At 33.7% G+C, this 21,903-nt stretch overlaps 1 protein-coding gene and 1 long non-coding RNA gene across 4 annotated transcripts in view; one reads left to right on the top strand and one right to left on the bottom strand.

Annotated features, from left to right (window-relative positions):
* The window catches only part of LOC145673909 (sarcospan), a 273,451-nt gene extending 260,619 nt beyond the window's left edge, over positions 1–12,832 (top strand). For all 3 annotated transcript variants that reach the window (XM_081743723.1, XM_081743721.1, XM_081743722.1), the window contains exon 4: positions 4,681–12,832. In XM_081743723.1, the coding sequence (XP_081599849.1) occupies positions 4,681–5,046 (366 nt within the window). In that variant the 3' untranslated portion in view covers positions 5,047–12,832. The remainder of the gene's footprint in view (positions 1–4,680) is intronic.
* The window catches only part of LOC145674483 (uncharacterized), a 495,535-nt gene that overhangs the window by 330,006 nt on the left and 143,626 nt on the right, over positions 1–21,903 (bottom strand). The gene's annotated exons all lie outside the window — the stretch shown is intronic.

Genomic DNA, 21,903 nt, shown 5'->3' with positions numbered 1-21,903 from the left:
AACTTTCCACCAATTAACTTAAACTATTTCCTGTACTCATCCATATAATTATATGATATAATAAAGTCTCTCTCTCAAATCCTCAAAATGTAAAAGTCAGCAATGTTTTAAACATTCAAAGAATCAAGATGAACCACCTAAATTTACAGAAGCATGTACCGAAGTCCTAGAGAACGATTATCAAATTTATTTTTTGATAGTTCCTAAATTTGAGGGATAAGCCAATGTACTCCTCTAAAAATTTAAGAAGAATGTTTCAAAGTACTCATGTTGAAAGAACCAAAGGGAGACTGTATTCATCCACAAAATCATGTTACAATAAAGCCAACATTTTCAGAACAAATTAGGTCATAAAGTTCTAAGTTCGACTTTTATGCAATTCTTTAACAATAGAAGGAAACAAATAGACCACTAAAATTGACAAAGTGTGTACCTTAGTCCTAGAGACCATTCACCAAATTTGATTTTGACAATTTCCAAAATATAAGGTAAGACCCCACAAAAATTTAAGGGGTGTATCGTGGTACCCATGACCAATTTAAGAGAAGAAACCTATGATCATATGTTCCAATAAAACCTCATCTTAGTGAACTTCGGGGCACTATATTGTTAATCCCGTTTCGTGCTAATTCAAATTTCCTGGCAAAATATAGTGTTATTTGCGTATAGTTTTTGACATTTTTAAATCATAGATGCATACAAGATGTCATCCAAATTAATAGTTGTGTACTCGAATCCTAGAGAACATTGATCAGATTTTATTTTAACAATTCCTAAATTTAAAGGTGGGCCAACACGTCTCTCCCAAGTTTTGAGAAGGGAGCATCAATATACGAATATCTTACGAAAGAAAATTGACCCTGTACTGAACCATATAACTATATGTTGTAGTAAAACTTTATCTAAGAAGATGAATTTGGCCAATAACCGACCACGTGGCAGTACTAATATTTTGGCAATGGTTTACCCTTAGAAAGGGATAACCTGCCATGACTCAAATTTGCAAAATGAGTCCAAGGGAACATTAACTATTTTTTGACAATTTCCAAATTCAAGAAGTGGTCTTATGTACCCCTACCAAATTTTGAGAAGATAGCATCAATATAACCATATCCTGTCAAAAAGAATAGACCCTTTTACTCAACCATATATCCATATAACGTGATAAAGCCTCATCAAAGAATATAAATTAGGTGAATAACTGACTACGTGACAAATATATGACTATTTGAATTATTTGGTAGTTTTTCACCCACAGAAGGGGATAAGCAGGACCACCCAAATTGAGCATTAAACAAATTTTATTTTTTGATAATTCCCAAATTTAAGGGATGGTCCTATGCATCCGCCCAAAAATTTAAGATAGTATCCAATCAATGTACCCATGTCCTAAGAAAGATTGTTGATTTTGACGTCCCGTTCAGCAACGAGGCTATATGAGACGTGGACCTACTGATTAACGTGGAATCCGAACCACTTGAGCTCCCGCCGGGAATCGAACCCGGGTCTCCCGCGCCAAAGGCGCGTACGCTAACCGCTTAGCCACGAAGGAGCTCTCCTAAGAAAGAAAATGAACACCTGTACTGAACCATACAACCATATAAGGTAATAAAATGTCATCAAAAAGGATAAATTCGGTTGAAACCTCTGAAATTTACATTCTTGGCAATTTTTTACGCATAAAAGGGAACGAGAGAGACCAACCACACGTATAAAGGTACATACTTCGGACCTATGCTACCATGTGTTTTTAAGTTTGATAAATTCTAAAATTTAAGGAGCTGGTCCTATGTACCCCTTCCAAAATTTGCGGGTGGCCTAAGATATGCATGCCAACATTTACAAGGGGTCGTCCTGTGTATCCCGTGGTCATTAACTCTAGGCCAGGAAGCATGGCCTCTTAGCTAACGACTCAGGGACACAAATATTAGTCCAACAGATGCCCATACTATTACAACGATAATTGATAGCAAATGTAAAAAACAAGTGACAAAATTAACTATTTATAGTTTAATCCTGCTAGAAAATTTTTACAGAAATAAATATACCAAAGGTAGGTAGAAATTCGTTGAATTCAGTAGTTCATGCCTTTAGATAAGTGTCAATCTTTGTTTTGAAGCGTGACATAAATTTACGTGTGGTATTTAAGTGTAATGAGAATGTGTATATGAAAATGAAGTATCAGAGGTAACGACTTATAATACAATTTGTCGTTCACTATTTTGTGGGATAAATTTTATAAATCTTCAGTTGTAGGGAAAACCGAAAACTTTTACATTTCTTTTGCGGACACTATATAAAATTTCCTGAGTGTGGTTGACTACTCTGGGCTAACGTATTTCCTTGGTCATTTGAAATGTTTTACGGAAGGATATCAAATTGTGGACTTCCATTCTAGTCATACCACTTAAAATGGACTCCAATCTTTCCAAAATAAAGGGAAAAAAAATAGAAAAACTGGTAACTCTCGAGAAAATACTACATAGCACAGTTTGAATATCTGGGTGTATATGTACTGTCTTAATGTGATTTACTGCATAGTTTTTCTAAAGTCCTCCTAATATAAAGACGTTATGGCTACTATCTGGAATATAACATTAGAAATCATCCTTAAAAAAACGCAGTTACAAGTACAGATTTGTGCATCCGCCAGATTCAAAATTTGAGCTTCGTGATCATTTACCTTTTTGTAATTTTTATTTTGGACAGTAATTTATCTCATTTCGACTTGTTCTGTTATTTTGCAAATTTCTTCAGAACATCACTTGATAAAAATACGCTACCGCAAGTAATGAATACTTATAAGTTCTTCACTTTTATTTATACGAGAAGTGACTATACAAATGTTTGCTTCAACATTACAAATTTTAGAACAGTATTCGAATTAACTGTAAAAAGCAAGTATTTGGTTAGGATAGTCATATTCATTTCAGTATCTATCATTTTTATACATTCCTCTGGTTACTCAAATATCTGGGGCTGAGAGGTAAACTTTGTCAAGTCACTTTCTGGCCGAAATTGAATTATCATATTTTTCTTACATGAGTACAAGAGACACTAGCAACGTTTTGAGATGTGGACAACTGGAACGCAGGAAGTGAACAATGTTTTTTTTTTTCGTCAATAAACAATCGACGCAATTCAACAAAATATTGTCTTGCAAACATTTTTTCGTTTCTCCTGTGAAATTAATATTTTATGTCTTATACTACTTTACTTCTCAGCCCCAGATATATGTTAAATGGAGAAAGCGATTTGTAAGCGGAATCGTAAATATATATATGTTTGCAATTATAATTTTTAAAAATCTGTTGAGTCTAATCGCAAATAACTTAGCATCGTTAAAGCTTCTGTGAAGGTTTCGCCATTACTGTCTCCGTTGTTGTTTAACTTCTGTAACAAATGTTACCAGGGTTACTAGCAATCTCGTTAGTATTAAAATTTTGTAGCATATGTTACCAATTTTATTTAACCATCTCGTTATTATTAAAGTTTTATTGTAGATATTACTAGAGCCATCTAACAATCTTGTTACTAAAATTTGGTAGCAGATGTTACCAAGATTATCTAGCAATCTCGTTATTATTAAAATTTTGTAGCAAATATTACTAGGGCCATCTAGCAATCTAGTTATTACTAAAGTTTTGTAACAACTTTTACCAAGATGTGATTATTAATCATTGTAAAACAAATGTTGTCAGGCAATCTTCAAAATACTTGTTATAATTACTTCTGTAGCATCCGTTAAAAAATGTATTAAAATTTGGTAATGTTTTGTCTCAATCTTTCCACGAAGTTGTTTAACATGTTAATAAAGAAAGATTGTATATTGTTTAATTTTGTTTGTTAATCTTTTCCAAACGGACTTTGAAATTCTTTATGATTAAATGGCTTCAACATACGCATTTGGTACAGACACTGACTATGTTCTGGTAAGAGTGCATGCAGTTCGATGTTTCAAGTCATACGCTACTCTTTACTCTGAAAATGGACACTATGCCATTACGTTCCAAACCCGCTAATTTTATTTACCCTGAAAAGTGAAAACAAAGTTTGCAAATGTTGCAGTAAGAACCCGGTACACGAGCTACTGCAAACAAAATGTTTGCGTAGGACTCATCCAATATCTTAAGTCTAGCACAATGTGCGAAATATAGAGTTACACTAGTAATTAATTAGAAAAGCTCAAAGACAATTACAAGGATAACACTGAAAGTTTTTCTAGACAGACAAAAATGAATCACAATAGACTCGCAATATAGATACTTTATTTTTCAAAATCATTCTCAGTTACAGTTACTATACCTTTCCACCAGCTCAAAAAATTTTTGCAGTCGTTTGTAGCGTTGGTGTTCAGTCAAACTTGCCTAAGTATTGTAAAAATCATCTCTCAAAAGTCTTCTCGCGATGACTCCATTTTTCTACTGTTACACAAGATAGTTCCTTCTGAACCAACCAACACCAAAAGTCACTTGTATTGCACTACCACATTCCACCGATTATAGCTAGAACTGAACCCGTCACGTCATCCTGTCGCTCAGTATTGATATATCTGAAAACTTTATTAAATGTATGTATTAAGTTAACACACTATTTCTGCATATTAGTCTTAAGGAAATATATTTAATGTTATAGTAATGAAACGACAGTATATTTCTTTTCGCTTTTCTCCCGTTACAGGTGATAAGTGTATCCTTATCAGTGATTGCTGTGGTGGTTTGCTTCTGCGCATGCGTATTTGCACTCATCCATCTGACGTTCTTAGCGCAAATGACATGCGAACCAACCCATGTTATCAATGCAACCTGCGTCTGCAAGGATTCCATCACTCAACCAACAAGAATATATCGATATGATGATCTGAACTGTTTGGAAGTGGAAAATATACTTACAGTGCTTCTGATTGGCTCCTGTGCATCCAATGGTATTGCAGGTGTTGTTTCAGCTTGGTATGTGTTCTTACACTGGAGTAGCAGATATATGTATCTGTATACAGGAGTGCGAACAAATGAAAATAAGCCTATTGTAATAACCAATCGTTTGTGACATCTACCACGATATCACTGTATGGCAGTAAAAACTTATCGATATTTGTACCTGTATATTCTTCTAGTTAAGCAAACTGTGAAACCAGCAAAATCTATGTGTAATACTTTTCATGCGATACCACATTAAACAACTTTAAGACTGCCTAGCATTTGAACACGCAACATATATTTTTTAATAAGTTCTTGGTAACTGAAAACACATAAGTGAAAAATCTTAATAATGTTTCAATGGTACGTGAAATGAGAAAATGAGGACATTATTTTTCTTTAGTCAATCAGTATTACTCTTAAGCAAGAATAGAATTAAGGTGGTTTAAACAGGAGAAAGACTGCTTTTCGTATCCTGATGGTTCTATTTAAACTTGCAACAATCATAACAGTATATGATATAGCCATTCCTTTCGCACATTGGACACACACTGTAAAAATAGCTATATTTGTGTTTTCACAGTGTAGTATATAAGCTCAATTGAACGATTGTACTCAAAAGTAAGATTTAGTCTATGGTTAAACTTTATGTTTTATGGCTAAATCTACTAAATGGTTTTGCTTCAATTATTAGCAGTATAGAAAATATGAGACAGAAAAATTGAATTTTTCAAACACATTACTGTGGCTTTCTTATAGGCTATTTAACGACCTGAATTAATAAATAATAATACTATGTTCAGAAAACTAATATTATGCTACATGCTGTTTCAGTAGTCGGGATAATACTGTGAAAACTTGAGACACACTTTGTATTCAGTATCGATACTTTTAATGTTTAATCACAAATGGAGAAAAGGATGCTTGTTCAGAAATTCGAGCAATATACGGACATGCATTCTTCAAGATTCTGTGTTTCTCTTAGAGTGCATGAAACTGTGACATAGTGTTGTTTTATTCTTATGAATCTAACGATGGTGTCCTACTGAGAAAATATGTCAATAAAATGTTCCCGGTAATATTACGTTTCAAAGACTCGCCATTCAAGAATAATTTTCTAAAATCTGATTGAACACAACTACATAGAGGATATTTAAACATTTGTCTTGCAATTTGCAGTAAACCATGTAACACCGAAAATAATGGAGGAGGAGATATATGCAAATAAAAATGCCGGATATTTTTCCTATGCACTGTTCTCGCAAATTGCGGGAAAATTTTGAAACTGACAAGCACTAAAAGGAATTAGATAAAAGGTAATAAAATGTTAGAGTATATCAGAGTTTGAACCAGCCATTGGTACTCAATGAAGAACGTTGTTGATAAAACTCTGTATTCGTTGTTATAACTAAATAAATAAATACTGAAGATACCGCACAGGAGATTATTTAAATTAGAATATTTTCTTATCACATCATTCAACATTTTTATAGAGCACCTCATTCGCAGTTTATCTACCTTTATAATTGGACTATTAATATTATTTTCTTCACCGTTAGTGTTTTCGTTGTGTAAATTGAAAATTCATTGTAACTAGGAAAAGAAACTAGTTCGCACTTTTACTTACATACTTGTTTTAGTAAACAAAATCGGTTGCTAAGCCTTATAAAAGAAATTCTGAAGCAATGTGTATATATGAAAGTGTTAGAACAATCTTTAGACTCATATATATAATATATCAAACTGCTCATAGAAATCACTTATTGCACTTCAATACTTTGTTCACAGTAGAAACTTTAACTACCTTATGTTCCAATACTATTTGGAAGCTTGGGTTTGATTCTCATTGTGGGCGTAGTAGACTAGAGAGCAGAAAGTGGGGCGTTAGAATTCAGAGGAACGTATAGTGGAAGAGATAGGCATGTTACAAACACGATAACATTTTAATTTAATTTTAGTAATTACAGTTCTCAAAGCAAATTCTCCAGTGTCGTCAAACACAACTGTTTAGCATAAATATACATGTTCTCACAGGGATAATGAAACATGATTATTTTGTCATGCAACCCAGCATACATCTTGTGTTTAATAAGAAAAAGAGGTACAGGCAACACGCGATACTTCACAGTAGGAGTTAAAAGTGTCCACCCTTAGCTTCAAGGTGAGTACGGACCTTGTTAACCGTGTTGGATGCCACTTTATGTAAGAATGTACAGTTGATACGATAGAATCCATCTTGTAATTTCTTGCTTCAGATCTGCTACGGTACGTAGATTCTGTCGGTAGATACTCTGAAAGAAAACCTCAGTGCTTATGAATCAGATGATCTCAGAGCCACAAGCCTCTTTAAATCAGGTGATCATGAATTATCATCTCAAGAAACTGCATCGTGTATGACGCGTGACACATTGCCGTGTCTTGGTGCAAATTTCAGTAACGTTTGTCTGCTTTGAGAAGCGCAACAAGTTGCACAATTACATCCCAATATAACTGGCTTTCTGGCTCATGCCAAAGAAAAGGCCAACACTTGTCCGTCACGAAAGTTCATAGTACACTTCTACTTTCATTGAGTATAATGGTGTTTCATGCAACACATTAACTTTTCTGTCGACTAATATTAGTTGTTTTGACATTAGATGTTTCACAACAACGGCTTAAGAGAGATGTCACGGTACGAAATTGTCCGAACGATACGCTTGGGCGTGAGATAAATGTAAATCTCACCCAATGTGACAATCATCTTACATTTTTGATCCCTCTCTCAACAAGTCTTTCTTGCAGTTAGCGGCAGTTTGTCTTATGTTTAGCAATGTGGCATCTGAGGAGTTTGTGGATAATAGTGGATTTCGCCACATTTAATCTCTGTATCATGTCATGTTGAGGTGGTTGATTCTCCCGATCTGGTAGTCTACGAATTCCATAAAAAGCACCTCAGATAACTCTTACGCTGGAAATTTTAAATGGGCCTCTTTTGTCGAATGTTTCTGATCGGCCCCATTTAGGTTTTCCTGGTCACGATATCTTTAGCTGTGGTCATTCCGACGGTTAAACAGTTTCCCGACAATGTTTCACTATTCGGTTGTATAAAAAATGTACTTTCCTATTGTGCTGCCAAAATGTCTTGAGCCGTGGCAAAAATGCGAACTAAAGCTCACACCCTCACACACCTACGCGTTGAGCCAATAAGGGTTCAGCTGTTGCTAAGCGAGAGAAAGCGAGTGGAATTCCTTCAGCCGATAGCAGCGCTTGCAACGGAAGACTAGGGATCAAGTCAATGTAGCATATCTTTAATAAGGTTCACTTTCGGCAGCACTTCAATAGCACGAACACCACTCTCCGGCACCTGTAAGCTAAGACAGCATAGTGATAACGATACCGGTTTTATGTTACTGGCGCAACTATACAGATGGAAGCAGCGTTGCCAAATTGGTCGGGTATAAACTGAACAACTTCTGTAGTCAGGCACCTATAGTAAGAAAGTTGTTTGAAACTGTTTGAAGTTGTATTTGAGCTGTACGTAGTAGATACACTATTCATGAAGACGTAATTTCTTTGTCACCTTCTGTGTACTCCTGTACAATGTATGTTGCTTTGCTTTAAGTGTACCTGAACTCTTAGCTGCACAACGTTTTAACCCTACATAGCCCTTTTAAGGTTACGTCTGTAAGCATATAGGAGCTCCTTTCTTCTTCCGACCGATACTCCCATTCTTTCCAAAATGACTGATCACCGTCACATTATTGATTTATTTGACACATGCACATTAGGTCACTTTTGATTAATTTGTTTCCGCATATGTGCATACGATTGTTTCCAAAGACAAAGTTTCCACAATAAGTACATACAGTGTTGATGTAAAAGGATTGGAACGCAATTAACCACGCAGATACGTTGCCTACTTTACCTACTTCCGGAGAATTGTAATGCTACTTACTGGCATGTCAAACACTTGACCTTTTATGACTACCGGGGCCGCAGTGGCTCAGTGGTAGAGCGTTCACCTCTGGTGCATGGGCTCCCTGATTCAATCCCAGTTCGCGCCATGTGAACCTTGTGGTGGACAAACACCTTGTGCGTGGGATTTCTTGGTATTATTCCGTTTCCTCCCACTTTCCACCATTTCATTCATTTCTCATCATCACCATCTCCTTTAGCCTAGCCGGCATAAGCGTGGGACGTAAAACTTTTATGACTACCCAATGCACCCTTGTAATATATACTTTACAACGCTGTGTTATGTGATATAACAATCATCCATTATGTTTTCTTATTCGGAACCGTAGTTCTCAATCGGGTACAATTCTAGAACGGTACGATTGGAGAAAACATTAAAAATGAAACGGTACCATTGGTGCTCAAAGGTAATGCAACCTCTTGAAGCCCACTATAAGAGGTTTCCAAAATAAAATTTTCTATAATATTATAATAGACATTTTGAAATTTATATTTTGAAACTCAACTCATGTAGGATATTCCTCAAATTATACAACGGAAGAATTGCTTCGCTTCTGCAGGAAACATTTTCTAGACATTTGAATTCCAGATACTTATTTCAAAAAGACTTATATACTTTGGAAACAGCGAGTTGACATTAATGTTGATTAAAATCCCATAAGCTAAAATACTGCTCCTAGAATAATTTCTGCTCGAAATAATTGATATTGGTACTGAGCTAAATATTCCAGTATTCAGAAAGTATGTTACATTCTTGTATTTATTTTATACTATAAGATTGGGTAGGCCTTAAACTGTTCAAGTGATTTGTTGAAGCGAGAATAACATTAAACTAAACATACATATCCATCTGTCCGACTTTTCCCTTGATATCGTAGCATGTTTAGTTTTATTCAAACTTGGTGTATGCTATCTTTAAGGCTTCGATATGAGTCTATTGCTTGAGATTGAAAACATTCTAGGATAATGAGTCAAATTTACACCAACTTGCAAGTTTGCATTGCAGAGAACCAAAATGTGGTAAGAAAGACACCTAACCATGAAAATTCCAAATCAAGAACGACAATTTTCACATATTTATATATTCGTCCATTGAACAATCATTTTCATGTGCGTCCTTCACGCAATCTAAACTTCCTCTTACTCTTGCATGAACACACGAATCTTCCTCCCATCAACAATCATTTTCATTTGCATACTTAAGGCAACTTAAATGACTGTTCTTAGGAGCATTAGCACAAGTATCTTTCTTTCGAGGACAACCGTGCTGATAAGCGTATAAAATGGAATCTAAATGACCATTTCCTTCCGCATAAATACATGTACATTCATCTCAGGGACAATCATTTTCATGCACATACTTCAAGTAATCTAAATGCCCGTTTTCTGTTGCACAAGCACACGCATCATTCTGTCATGAAAAATCATTTTCATGTGCAAATTTCAGGCAGTTTTAGTGCCAGTTTTAGCAGCATTAGCGCATCCATCTTTATTTCGTGGACAGCAGTGTTGATATAAGTATTAAAGGCAATCGAAATTACAATTTCTTACATTCGTTCCAGGAACAGCCATATCCTTGAGATGAATGTACATCTGCTCCAGCAGCGAGGAATGGGTATAACTTAAAGTATGCATATATTAAGGGTGTCGTACACGTGGAGCTTTTGGACATGTGAATTTCCTGCAGAAAATGGGCATTAAGATTGCTTGAATTACGCGTATGAAAATGATTACTCGTTAAGTGCAAAGGTATGTCGACTTTCAACAGAAAATACATATTGTCTTAAGTATGCTCACAGAAATGGTTGCACTGATGACTATTCAGATGACTTCCCTGTCGATATTCCAAAAGTTAATATAAAAAAATACTCAGTCTATTCAAAGATGAGTTTAATGGTAAACCCATTAGAGAATCTGCTAACTTAAAATAAATAAAAAATGTGTTATTTTAGAAGCGATGGGAAAGGGAAAGATAAGAAAATGTGCAAAGGAGTTAAGAAAGTTAACATAGAGCGCATAAAAATTTAACAATTATAATAAGTGTTAATTTAATCAAAATCAAACTATAGGAGAGATATACCAAATTACAGACTATGTTGTTTAAGAATCAAAACTAGGTCTTAGTCCATAGGATCATAAGAAGTATCCCCATGCCAGGGACGTACGCAGAGGGTGGGTCCTGGGAATCCGGACCCCCCGAAATTTTTACTTTTGTGTAAATTTAGCCTAATTTTAGGAATTTTAATATAAAATACCCACATATTGAGTTTGGACCCCCCGAAATAAATTCCTGCGTACGCTACTGCACCATGCCGTAAGCGTCGGTGGACCTCCTATGGGTAACTAGCGACATCTTGCCAAAAACTGACGATCCCGCAGGCGATGATCCACGGTGGCGCCACTTCCGTTTTGAAAATTATACCACCAGCGGCAGAGACGCGACGAAACGCCAATGAACCACAAAATTACTCCCCCAAAATATGTTAAATTGCCTATATGCATGATTTCTTTACATTAAGGTGAGTCTAAATTTTAAGAGTCTAAATTTTAATTAATAAACATTTAAAGAAGATACCTCGGGGCCTGCGACAACCACCAACCTTATGGTTACTAGGCGTGTGTTCTTCCGACTTCGCCACGGAGTAGATGAAGGAGACGCCGCATGTAGAGAGATAAATAATTAAGGTCTTTTTTAATTTGGCCAATCATAGTGCTCCTTTAACCGTCTATATACGACGATAACCGTTTGAGATATCAGATAAAATGCGTTCGCCATGTTATTTTATAACAAATGACGCGCGTCTATTTACTTTATTTCATAGTTCTCCCATATTCACTTTCTAATTATGGCGACAGTTACCAACTAAATTCATACAATTATTTATATGAGCTCATCTCAAGACTTCTCACTTCATGATGTAGAGGCAGGGGTTACTCTTGCTCCCCTGAGCTCAATATAGGAACAATTCGTCAGAAAAAAAATACAATAACCACATGTACATGACGCGATAGTACGTGTTGGTCTCTTCGTGATTCTCCGTGACGAATCGAAGGAGCGTGGACCAAAATGAAGTCCTTGCTGCTACGCGGTGATAACTTTAACACCCCGACTCTTGATATCTGTTTTGACTCGACAAAACCTGCCCCCAGTGGCACACTAGCGACAATCCTTCGACGCATCGCTATATCGATGATCGACATTTACCGGCAAGTGGGCCACTAGCTGTTGGCGACGTTTACGGCATGGGGATCTTTTGGATAACATGATAAGATATAGTTTTGCTGATTATAGCTGCATTGCGCGAGGGATAGTAGTTTAATCAAATCATCGTTACGGTTTCCTTAAAAGAGGCTTGTTGAATATTTTTTTCCTTATAAATGGAGTCTCAGAGAACATGGAACAATACGAATATCTTTAAAGTTAAAAATGCTCAGGTTAATGTTAAAATTGAATTTGAAATCTATGACCAAACTCTTTAACTAAATAATGATCAGTGGACGAAATTTACTAAGAACTTCACGATAATTGATTAAGAATATTAAAGGCATTTCCATTATCAATATACAAATCTGTAAGAGGACCCCTCATGTGTGTAATATTAGATATTTGATACAAATGAATAACACCCTTGCAAATTTTACTTCTGTAAATGTAACAAATACCTGTAAAATTTTATATTTTTGTTAAGATTTAAAAACTTGTATCATTTGCTGTCTACGTGAGCATGTACTTTTAATCGACTTTGTAATTAACAATTATGGCAATTTATTTGTTATGGTTAGTATCATGATAGACCAAGTGATAAGACATATTTAAGAAAGAACATAGTAAATATATTTGAATTCTTGAATAATAAGCTATGCATTAACATGTTAAGCTATATTTAACATTATGCAGTAGCGTAAAGCAGTTAAAATGTATAAGGAATACTTATATAATAAATTATTTCAGAAATTGTTTATTTACATGTTTTTGTTCCAAAGCAAATCTCTCTACTTAAAATTTACTTTTCCTGTTTTTCTTTCTTTTATTTAATTCTATTTATTATTTAATGCTGATTGTCTTCGTTCAAAGTTTCAACTTGTATTAAGTCTGTCAGTGTGAGACTCAAGTATTTAAGAACATATCTGAAGAGCTTCAACTGAAGTTTTAAACATATTTTTTTTATCTGGTACAAGTATTACTCGACGAAAACTCATGTTTACAATATTTAAAACTTCAGTATTTTCAAGCTGAGTATTTTATAGAAACAAACCTATCTACAAAGTACTGACGGTTCATAGAAGAATTAGGTATCTAAGAGAAGTCTTGGTGGCAGTTGATAGGTTGCTCTGTGGCAAATGTTATCCCAGTAGGCGAGCACGTCTTAGGTAAGTCTAAGTTTGCACTTCTTAAGTTCCCTTGATTGATGTAATCTTAAAGACACTCCCTGTGTGTGATTTTCCAAATTGAAAGTTTCAACCCATGCTTCAAGTCCAAATAACCTTAACGGATAAACCTGTATATGCTTAGACCAGATTAAAGAATGAATGCTGCGCTAACACGCGTGCGCGTTAGATCGTCTTAAAGATTCTCTCCGTGTATGGTTTTGCCAAGTGTAAATTTTAAGTCATGCCTGATAGATGTGTCAGTTTAAAGGAATTTTATGGCTAGTTTTACACGAGTGAGGCAAAAAGATGTTAACCTTAAATGGTGGTTTACTCACGTGAAATTACAGTAGAAGCAGACAAAGTATTCTACAGGTACCGTTAGGTACTATAATTAATATAGAAAGTACTGGGCTGTGTTGGCAGCCGGTTGGGTTAGGTTATTAGGGTTTGTTGACCTGTTTACGTGTATTGGAAAGTTGTTATATTTTTGTTTTTAGTTGTGATGACATGGAAAGGTCTTTTTTGAGTTTGTATGCGTGTCTTTCTATACTGGCTATTTTTAAAAATAATAATAATAATGGAAAATTGAATTAAATCTGTTGATACGTCATTCTGAGAGAATATTTTATTCGTTCACATGTATAACATGTTGAACAATATGTGATAGAATAAAAAAAGAAAATGAAATATTTGAGTCCCACCTGTTAGGCTAAAGGAGATGATGATTGTTAAAAATAAGAAGCTCAGAACACTTACAGTGTGTGATACGCACTGGAATCGAACCCGGGACCCTTATTATTGGAGCTGAATACTGTATGATGGGAGGGAAATATTTATTCATACGTGACTTTTTTAATTTGTTGGTTTGTATGCATAGCATACTCCTAAAAGCAACTATGTTGTGAACGTGGTAAAACTTCGTGTACGGTATGATACACTATGATGGTACATATACAGAGCGTGGATTCCGTACGTCTGTTGCTGATGAACTTAAGACATGAACTGAACTTTTCCCGCGCTTTTTTGGAAAACCCGGTTGGGTAGGAGTGATGATGTGTGCTTGCAGAGCCTTGCTAAAACTTGAATTCAAATACAAAGGAAGACCGTTGACACGTTTGGTAAACATTACAGAATACCGCCAGACTGATAGAAATAACTTTGGCGCCGCGGTAGGTGAACAAAAGGAAGATTGCGGACGTGGGAAATATACATCACAAATTGGGGACAGACAGACCAATAGAAATAACTTTGGTATCGTGGTAGATGAACAAAAGACATTGTCGGTGAAAACATAAAAGAAAGATTGCACATGTAAAACATCAGAAATTGTGGACAAACTAATAGAAATAACTTTGGCGATGTCGGTGAAAACATAAAAGAAAGTTTGGGCACGCGGAAGATAAACATCACAGGTTGGAGACAGACTAATAAAAAACAAGTTTTATGATAGTTTGTTAATAATGAATACAAAGAAAGTTTTACATTACGAATGGTAAAACATATGAGGTTATTGAACGCGAATGCAAAAGAACATTCACCTATTGAATGATGATCATGTTGAAACATGAAGGGGTGTTAAATACGATTGCAATAGAAGATTGTTATATTATTGTAATAATAATGAATGAATGAATGCAAATACAAAGATAGTTTGTGGCATCCGTTATTTTACGTGGACAACATGCTGGTGTATGTAGGGACATGAATAATAATAGAAGTTGTAAATAACAGATTTTATTTTAAAAGCATGTAAACTATTTATTTATTTACACGTGATGTATCTAAATCTGCACATAGATGACAGATGATTAAATAGTACGCCTTATGAATACCGTTGTAAAATGTGTGGAATGATTTTACCAAAGTGAAAATACCAAATGTTGATATTTTAAAAGATTATATGAGAACATGTTTGCTATTTCTATATTTATAAAAATTCCATAGAGAATTGGAAAAGTATATGTGAAAATATTTTAATTGGCGTGGTAGGACTGTTTGAAAAATGTTTAAAGTACCACGTGATATGATGTTATCGGTAAAGTTTTCCTTATATACTGGGTATGATGAGAAGACTAGCATAGTATCATCATGGATTCGTCTGGCAGTATAGTACAGCGAGAAATTCAACTTTGCAACGAAGTAGATTGGGATTCTACATTTGACTTTGTAGAATCTCCAAGGAAAAAGTTTAAAACTGCGAGAGATTTACCAGATATATTTATTGACGAGGAAACTCAGTATTTTTCTCCAGCTTCACCAGTATCCTCAGAAATTATTATAGAGGAAGAAATTATTGACTTAAGAGAAGACCCAGTATTAATCCCATCATCTCCTGTTGGAGTGAGGACATCTTTACCAACACTTCCAGCATCCTCGTCATTATTAGGAGTAAAAAACATTCAACCAACATCTTTAAAGTGGACACTAGATAGTAAAGAAGAAGAAGAAAGAACACCATCACCTGATTTATTTACCGCAGAAGAAGAGGAGGTGGATGGAGAAGAAGAAAGAACACCATCACCTGATTTATTTACTGAAGAAGAGGAGGAGGATGAAGAAGAAGAAGAAAGACTACCTTCACATGACTTATTTAGTGAAGGGGAGGAAGAAGAAATTTTGCGATTATTTGACGAACTGGACGAGTGTAAACCCGACACACCACATGCAAGTGTTACACCTTCACCTTCACCTTCACCAGCACCAGCACCACCACCAACACCACAAACGGAGCCCTTAGACTTATCAATGAAGAAGAAGAACGAAGAAGAAGAAGAAGAAAAGTGTAAGTGTACACAAGTGTTTGTGGATGAAAAGTGCATCAAAAACACTATTTTAAATTGGAACCCTAATTGTGTATTATTATGTGAGGGTTGTTTTTTTGACTGTCCGCAACAAATGTCTCACCGCTGCCTTTTTATGGACATTGAAGCTTTAGAAACAGAGACATGGTTAATTTTTATTAAAGAAAATGTGAGAAAAGAACTTTATAACATATTTCGAAACTCACATAGAATGTGTGTAAATACAATCATATTTGAAGAAGAATATTTCAAATTAATAAGAAACCCAAGATATTTGAATGAATTAGTAGATATTCTACTGTCAAAGAATAAGAAATATTAATTTTTGGTGATTCTGTATATATTGTCTAACTTTTATGTAATATTATTATTATTTTGCTTGTATATTATTTTGATTGTATATATTATTATTTTCCTTGTATATTATTTTGATTGTATATATATTATTATTTTCCTTGTATATTATTTGCTTGTATATTATTATGTTGATTGTATATATTATTATTATTATTATTATTATTTTGCTTGTATATATATAATATTACCGAAATAAATATATACGAATTTCATTTCTTGATTCTTATTTAATATTAAAACTTTCCTAAATAAAAGGTATTATTGACATTTTACAAGGTGAAACTCCTTTATGCTTTCTATCGTTTACTTTTTTTTTTTGGAAAAGCGTTTAAAATTGGTATTTGATGAGTGTTTTATATATATATATATTTTTACTAATACTTTGAAGTATTTAAAAGTTTGATGAGTATTTTACATTGACAAGTTTGCGATTTTTGAAAACATAGTTTCTTGTAGTTGCTCTAGCGAGTATGCTTTGGCATACGAACCAATAAAATATTTTAAAAACGAGTTTGTGTAACAAACGAGAGAATAAATAATCGCAGCGTAGCTGCTTTTACGACTTTCTAATTTTAAAACGAGTGTTATTTTAAATAACACGAACGAATAAAATAATCGCAGCATAGCTGCTCTAGCGAGTTTGCTTCGCAAACAAACCAATAAAATATTTTAAAAAAAAACGAGCTTAGTATTTTCGAAATTATTTGTAGGTTCACACTACAAGTGTTCTGAGATTTCATAGAAATCGAACCAATAAATAAGTTGAATTTGCTAAGCAAATGAACCAATAAAATAAAATAACACGAACGAATAAAATAATTACACTGTAAGTGTTCTGAGTTTGCTTAGCAAACGAATTATTTACAAGTTCACACGAAGTGTTCGACTAATTTATTAGGAGAGAATGAATATTTTACAAGTTTACAGCGTAGCTGCTCTGAGCTTGTACACCAAGCGATCCGTATAAAAGTGAAAATGTAATTTTCAAAAAATGAAAATGCAACTGGTCAAACGTGAAAATGTAACTTGTTAAACGAAAAAAAAACTGCAAGTTACGAAAATGTAATTTTCAAAAAATTTTTAGAAATGCAAGTTACGAAAATGAAAATGCAAGTTGTCAAAATGAAAATGCAAGTTGTGAAAATTCAAAACCGTAAACTAAAAAAAATGTGAAAAGCGTTTTTCACATGCATGCAATATAAAATGCACAAACAAATTTTATGTAGGCGAATCATAACATACGGATTTTTGTTAAAGTTCTAATTTCATGAAAAAATTTTTTAAAGAATTTTTCCCTACGTATAAATTGTAAGTCATATTTGAAACATAGTTTACTTTTACACTGTAAGTGTATTGAAAAAATTTTCGCGTTGAAGTAAAATATATAAGATGTGTAAGGAAATAAATAAAACATGTAATATAAAATGAGAAAAAAAATTTTATTTACAAATTTCAATAATATATATATAGTTTACATACAGATACATTCCTTGATATATTGTTTAATACAATCTATATTTATATTAGTATATGCACAATTACATACTGGCCAATTTATTGCTGAAAGTCTTTTATCATGTGCCTTTGTTAATTTATACACATTGTTTTTATTATTATTATTTTGTAATTGATTAACAGAAGAGTTTTTGTTTTCCATTATTACTATTTCTTATGCATATTATAATGTAAATCTTTTACTAAGAATAACTCTGTAATTAACTGAATGTTATCTTTGTTTAATAAAATGTTATATAATGTCCATGTAAATTCCCAATCATCAATTTCAGTATCACAATGCACTCTTGCAAATTCTTCATATAAATCATCAAAAGTTTGTCCGTTTACCATTGTACGCCATGCATTATAACATAACATATTATAGTCCGAAGTAATACAATCGTGTTCTTCTATTTTGCTCCTGTTTTGAAAACACCCATAACACAAAAGTTCTCGTGGTGGTTTCCAACGATCAATACACATTAATACACATTGTTCTTTTATAGAAAAAGAAGAACATTGATATTCGCAATTGTCGTATGTCTTTAGGAAACGACATTGGTACTCACAGTCTGGATTGTTGATACACATCTTTATCGTGCTCAAGATATGCTTCTCTTAAGTCAGAAATATGATAATCATTAAACGTGATTTCTTGATATGAATAATTAAATTTGTTTATAAGATGGGGAATAATGTTTACATCTATATATTTCACATGAATCTTTAGATATTGTTTTAATATTTGATCACGTGTTGATTTCTTGATTAGGAAATTCCACACAATAGTATTTAATTCTTCATCACTTTCACTCACACATTTATGATCAGTTTCTTTCTCACTACGATTTGCACAGCCTTCACAAAGTAATGGTTCAGAAAGTTTATATTTTTCTAGTAACTGTTTTACACAAACTTCATTTACTTCATTAGGAGTACAACCACACTTCACACCATTGAATATCAGAATATCATTAGAAATTGTATTTTGATTTACTACAACTTCCTCTTCAAAGGGTATTTCATTTGGGTATCTGAAATTTCGTCTATACACAGTATCGTCTATGGTAATTTCCTGTGTTGGATAAATAATCCTATATTTTTCAGCGTCTTCTTCAGGAATGTCAGGATCATTTGGATGTACAAGAATAATTTTCTTTTGTTTTTCAAGTTGAAAACGTTTTTCACGTGGTGAAATGTATTTAGATTTTACACATTCACTTTGCAATAAAGAAAGATTGGTTTCAATTTCACCTTTTCGTTTCTTATTATTATAAGATGAAGAACCAGAATTTGTTTTTTGCTTTTTAACTGCGGAAACAGAATGCTTTTGACTGTACATTGTAACAACGTATCACTTCCTTTATATGATTTACTACATCTATACGCATGCGCGCTTTTATATTATATTGTGACATGCGCGAAGACCAAGTACAAGTATACATACACATCTGACATGCGCGAAGACCAAGTACAAGTATACATACGCATCTGACATGCGCAAAGACCAAGTACAAGTATACACATGTATCTGACATGCGTGAAAATTTAGCACGAGTATGCGCACGCATAGAATTTATATTGTTATGTCTAAATACATCGTGAAAAGAAATAGGTGTAATTATATAAAGTTTTTCATACCATTATTATATCATTAGAACATTTATATGTAATAATAGACATGTACGTGATTTGTTAGGGATGAAATTAATAATATTAACAATTTCATACTTTGTAACTCATTTACTAACACTTAGTGTTTGCTAAAGCAATCTTGGTACAAACGATATATATATTGAAAAATAAATAAATAAATAAATAAATAAATTATGATATCAGAGAAAACAAGATTGGATTTTATTTCATGTGCTTACAAACTTAGTAATTCAGATAGTTTGCTTAAAGACTATGTGAATTCTTTCCTTCAAATGAAGCAGGAATCTTCAGGATTTCCTGTTTGGTGCAAAACCAAAGGAGACAAACAAAAATACATTAAAGAGTATCATACCCACGAAGGCATAGAGTTAATGGAAAATAATATTGGATTGAACCCAGGATTGAGGTATATCTCCAAGATATTCCTCAACTCGCTTTATGGGAAATGTGGACAAAGAACGGACTTGTTGCAATTCATGATTGTTGACACATTGGAAAATTTTTGTATTATCTATGGGCACAACAATACGAAGTACAAAGCGTATTACCCATTGGAGATAAACATCTTATTCTTACGTATCACAATACAGAGAATAAGAATAAGCCCTGGAAATTTTCAAACGTTGTGCTTGCTTCGTTCATCACATCGTGGGCAAGACTTCGTCTTCATGACCTATTGACTGCTGTAGGTCCTGAAGCCATATTATATTGTGACACAGACAGCATTATGTTTATACAACAACGAAATAGAGAATCCAATCTTACAATCGGATCCTACTTGGGTGAACTAACCAACGAAGTAAAAGATGGGTGGGAAATAGACAAATTTATAGGATTTTTTATTATTATTATTTCAATAGAAGAATACATTATTTCGATTACAGATGACTTCTACAAGTGAAAACGAACTAACTCAAGTGGTAATCATGGCAAAACGTTTCGGATATGAAGCATCCGAAGTTGTTTACTACAGATGGAAAATGATAGTAGATAAATTTTATAGCAATGGGTGCATGTACGTAGTTTTGAGTAGAAACGATTTTTGGAAGCGTTTGGTAGATACTTATCATTCTAAGGGTGTGCGTGTACCCAATGAAAAATATTATCAAATGTTAACAGAGTTATTAAAACAATTTAAAGGAAGACAGGATGTTATTTTGACAAGCTGTGAAACCGCTGCTGATATTTCTGATTTATATTGAACAGGGTTCTTTCGAGAGGATAATATAAAAAATCAGGCTTGTGAAAAAGTTCACGCAGCTGCCTTATTTGTTAAGGACAATGCTAAACTACTATTAGGCAAGCTTACCACGACCAAGTTTTCCTAGTTCTGGGGAACCTAAGAACTAAATTGTGTTTTTCAAGAAGTACCTAAGATAATGGATGCATCAGAATTTGAAATAGTAAAGAGTATATCAGAAACATATGTTTACTTTGGGTTAAAAGGGACAGAAATAACCATTAAGTGTATGGATCCGGAAAAATATATACGAAATCTGTTTGATTTCGGAATGACTCATGCATTAAAGGATGTTGACAAGAACACCTATATAGGAATAACTATCGAGAGCACTACCTTAAACTTAAAACAATGTACACAACATGACGTCCTAAAAAAAGAAATTGAACCCTGATGTATTATTCCATACAGTTGAAAATGTTTTAAATAGTAACGAACATTTTCTTTTGGGAAAAAAGGTGGATTTTAAGATCCACATTGTTAATCCATGCAAGGGAAGATGTCGAACCCGTGGATCGACCAAATATGAGGAATATACAACTCTTTTGGAAAAGTGTACTATCCCATTAAACAAGGACATATAATGTCTTTCTAAGGCTATTATCCTCGAAAAAGGTTAAGGCCAATCAAAATTGCTTTCAAGTATACAAGTTAAAAACAATCCTGAGCGATTGTTGAAGCAGGGCAAGGATTTGTGTGATGATGCTAATGTTACTATTGGACATCAAAATGGGTGTACTATTAATGATGTGAAAAATTTCAACAATACCTGACACCCAAATACCAAATCATTGTCTTTGAAAAGAAACTTAATAGTCGTGAATTTTATGGAATGTATCCTGGAATAAAGGGTAGTAAGCAAATATATTTACTGTACAAAGATAATTACTACCAATTAATAACTAGTGTACGTAAACTTTTGCTAGCCGAAGGCTTTTGCGATTATTATTGTTGCAAAAAGTACAATAAAAAAATCTCCGATTTTATTATTATTATTGATATAAAGTCTTCATTTATTCATCAATATGAAGCTTGTATAAAGTCTTCATTTATTCAGCAATATGAAACATCTTTCATTAGTTTATATTGGTTTTTTTTTACACAAGTTTTT

This window comes from Thermobia domestica, chromosome 17 (assembly GCF_964235325.1).
Source record: "Thermobia domestica chromosome 17, izTheDome1.hap1.1, whole genome shotgun sequence".
NCBI classification, from domain to species: domain Eukaryota; kingdom Metazoa; phylum Arthropoda; class Insecta; order Zygentoma; family Lepismatidae; genus Thermobia; species Thermobia domestica.
This window is presented reverse-complemented; position numbering and strand designations above follow the sequence as displayed.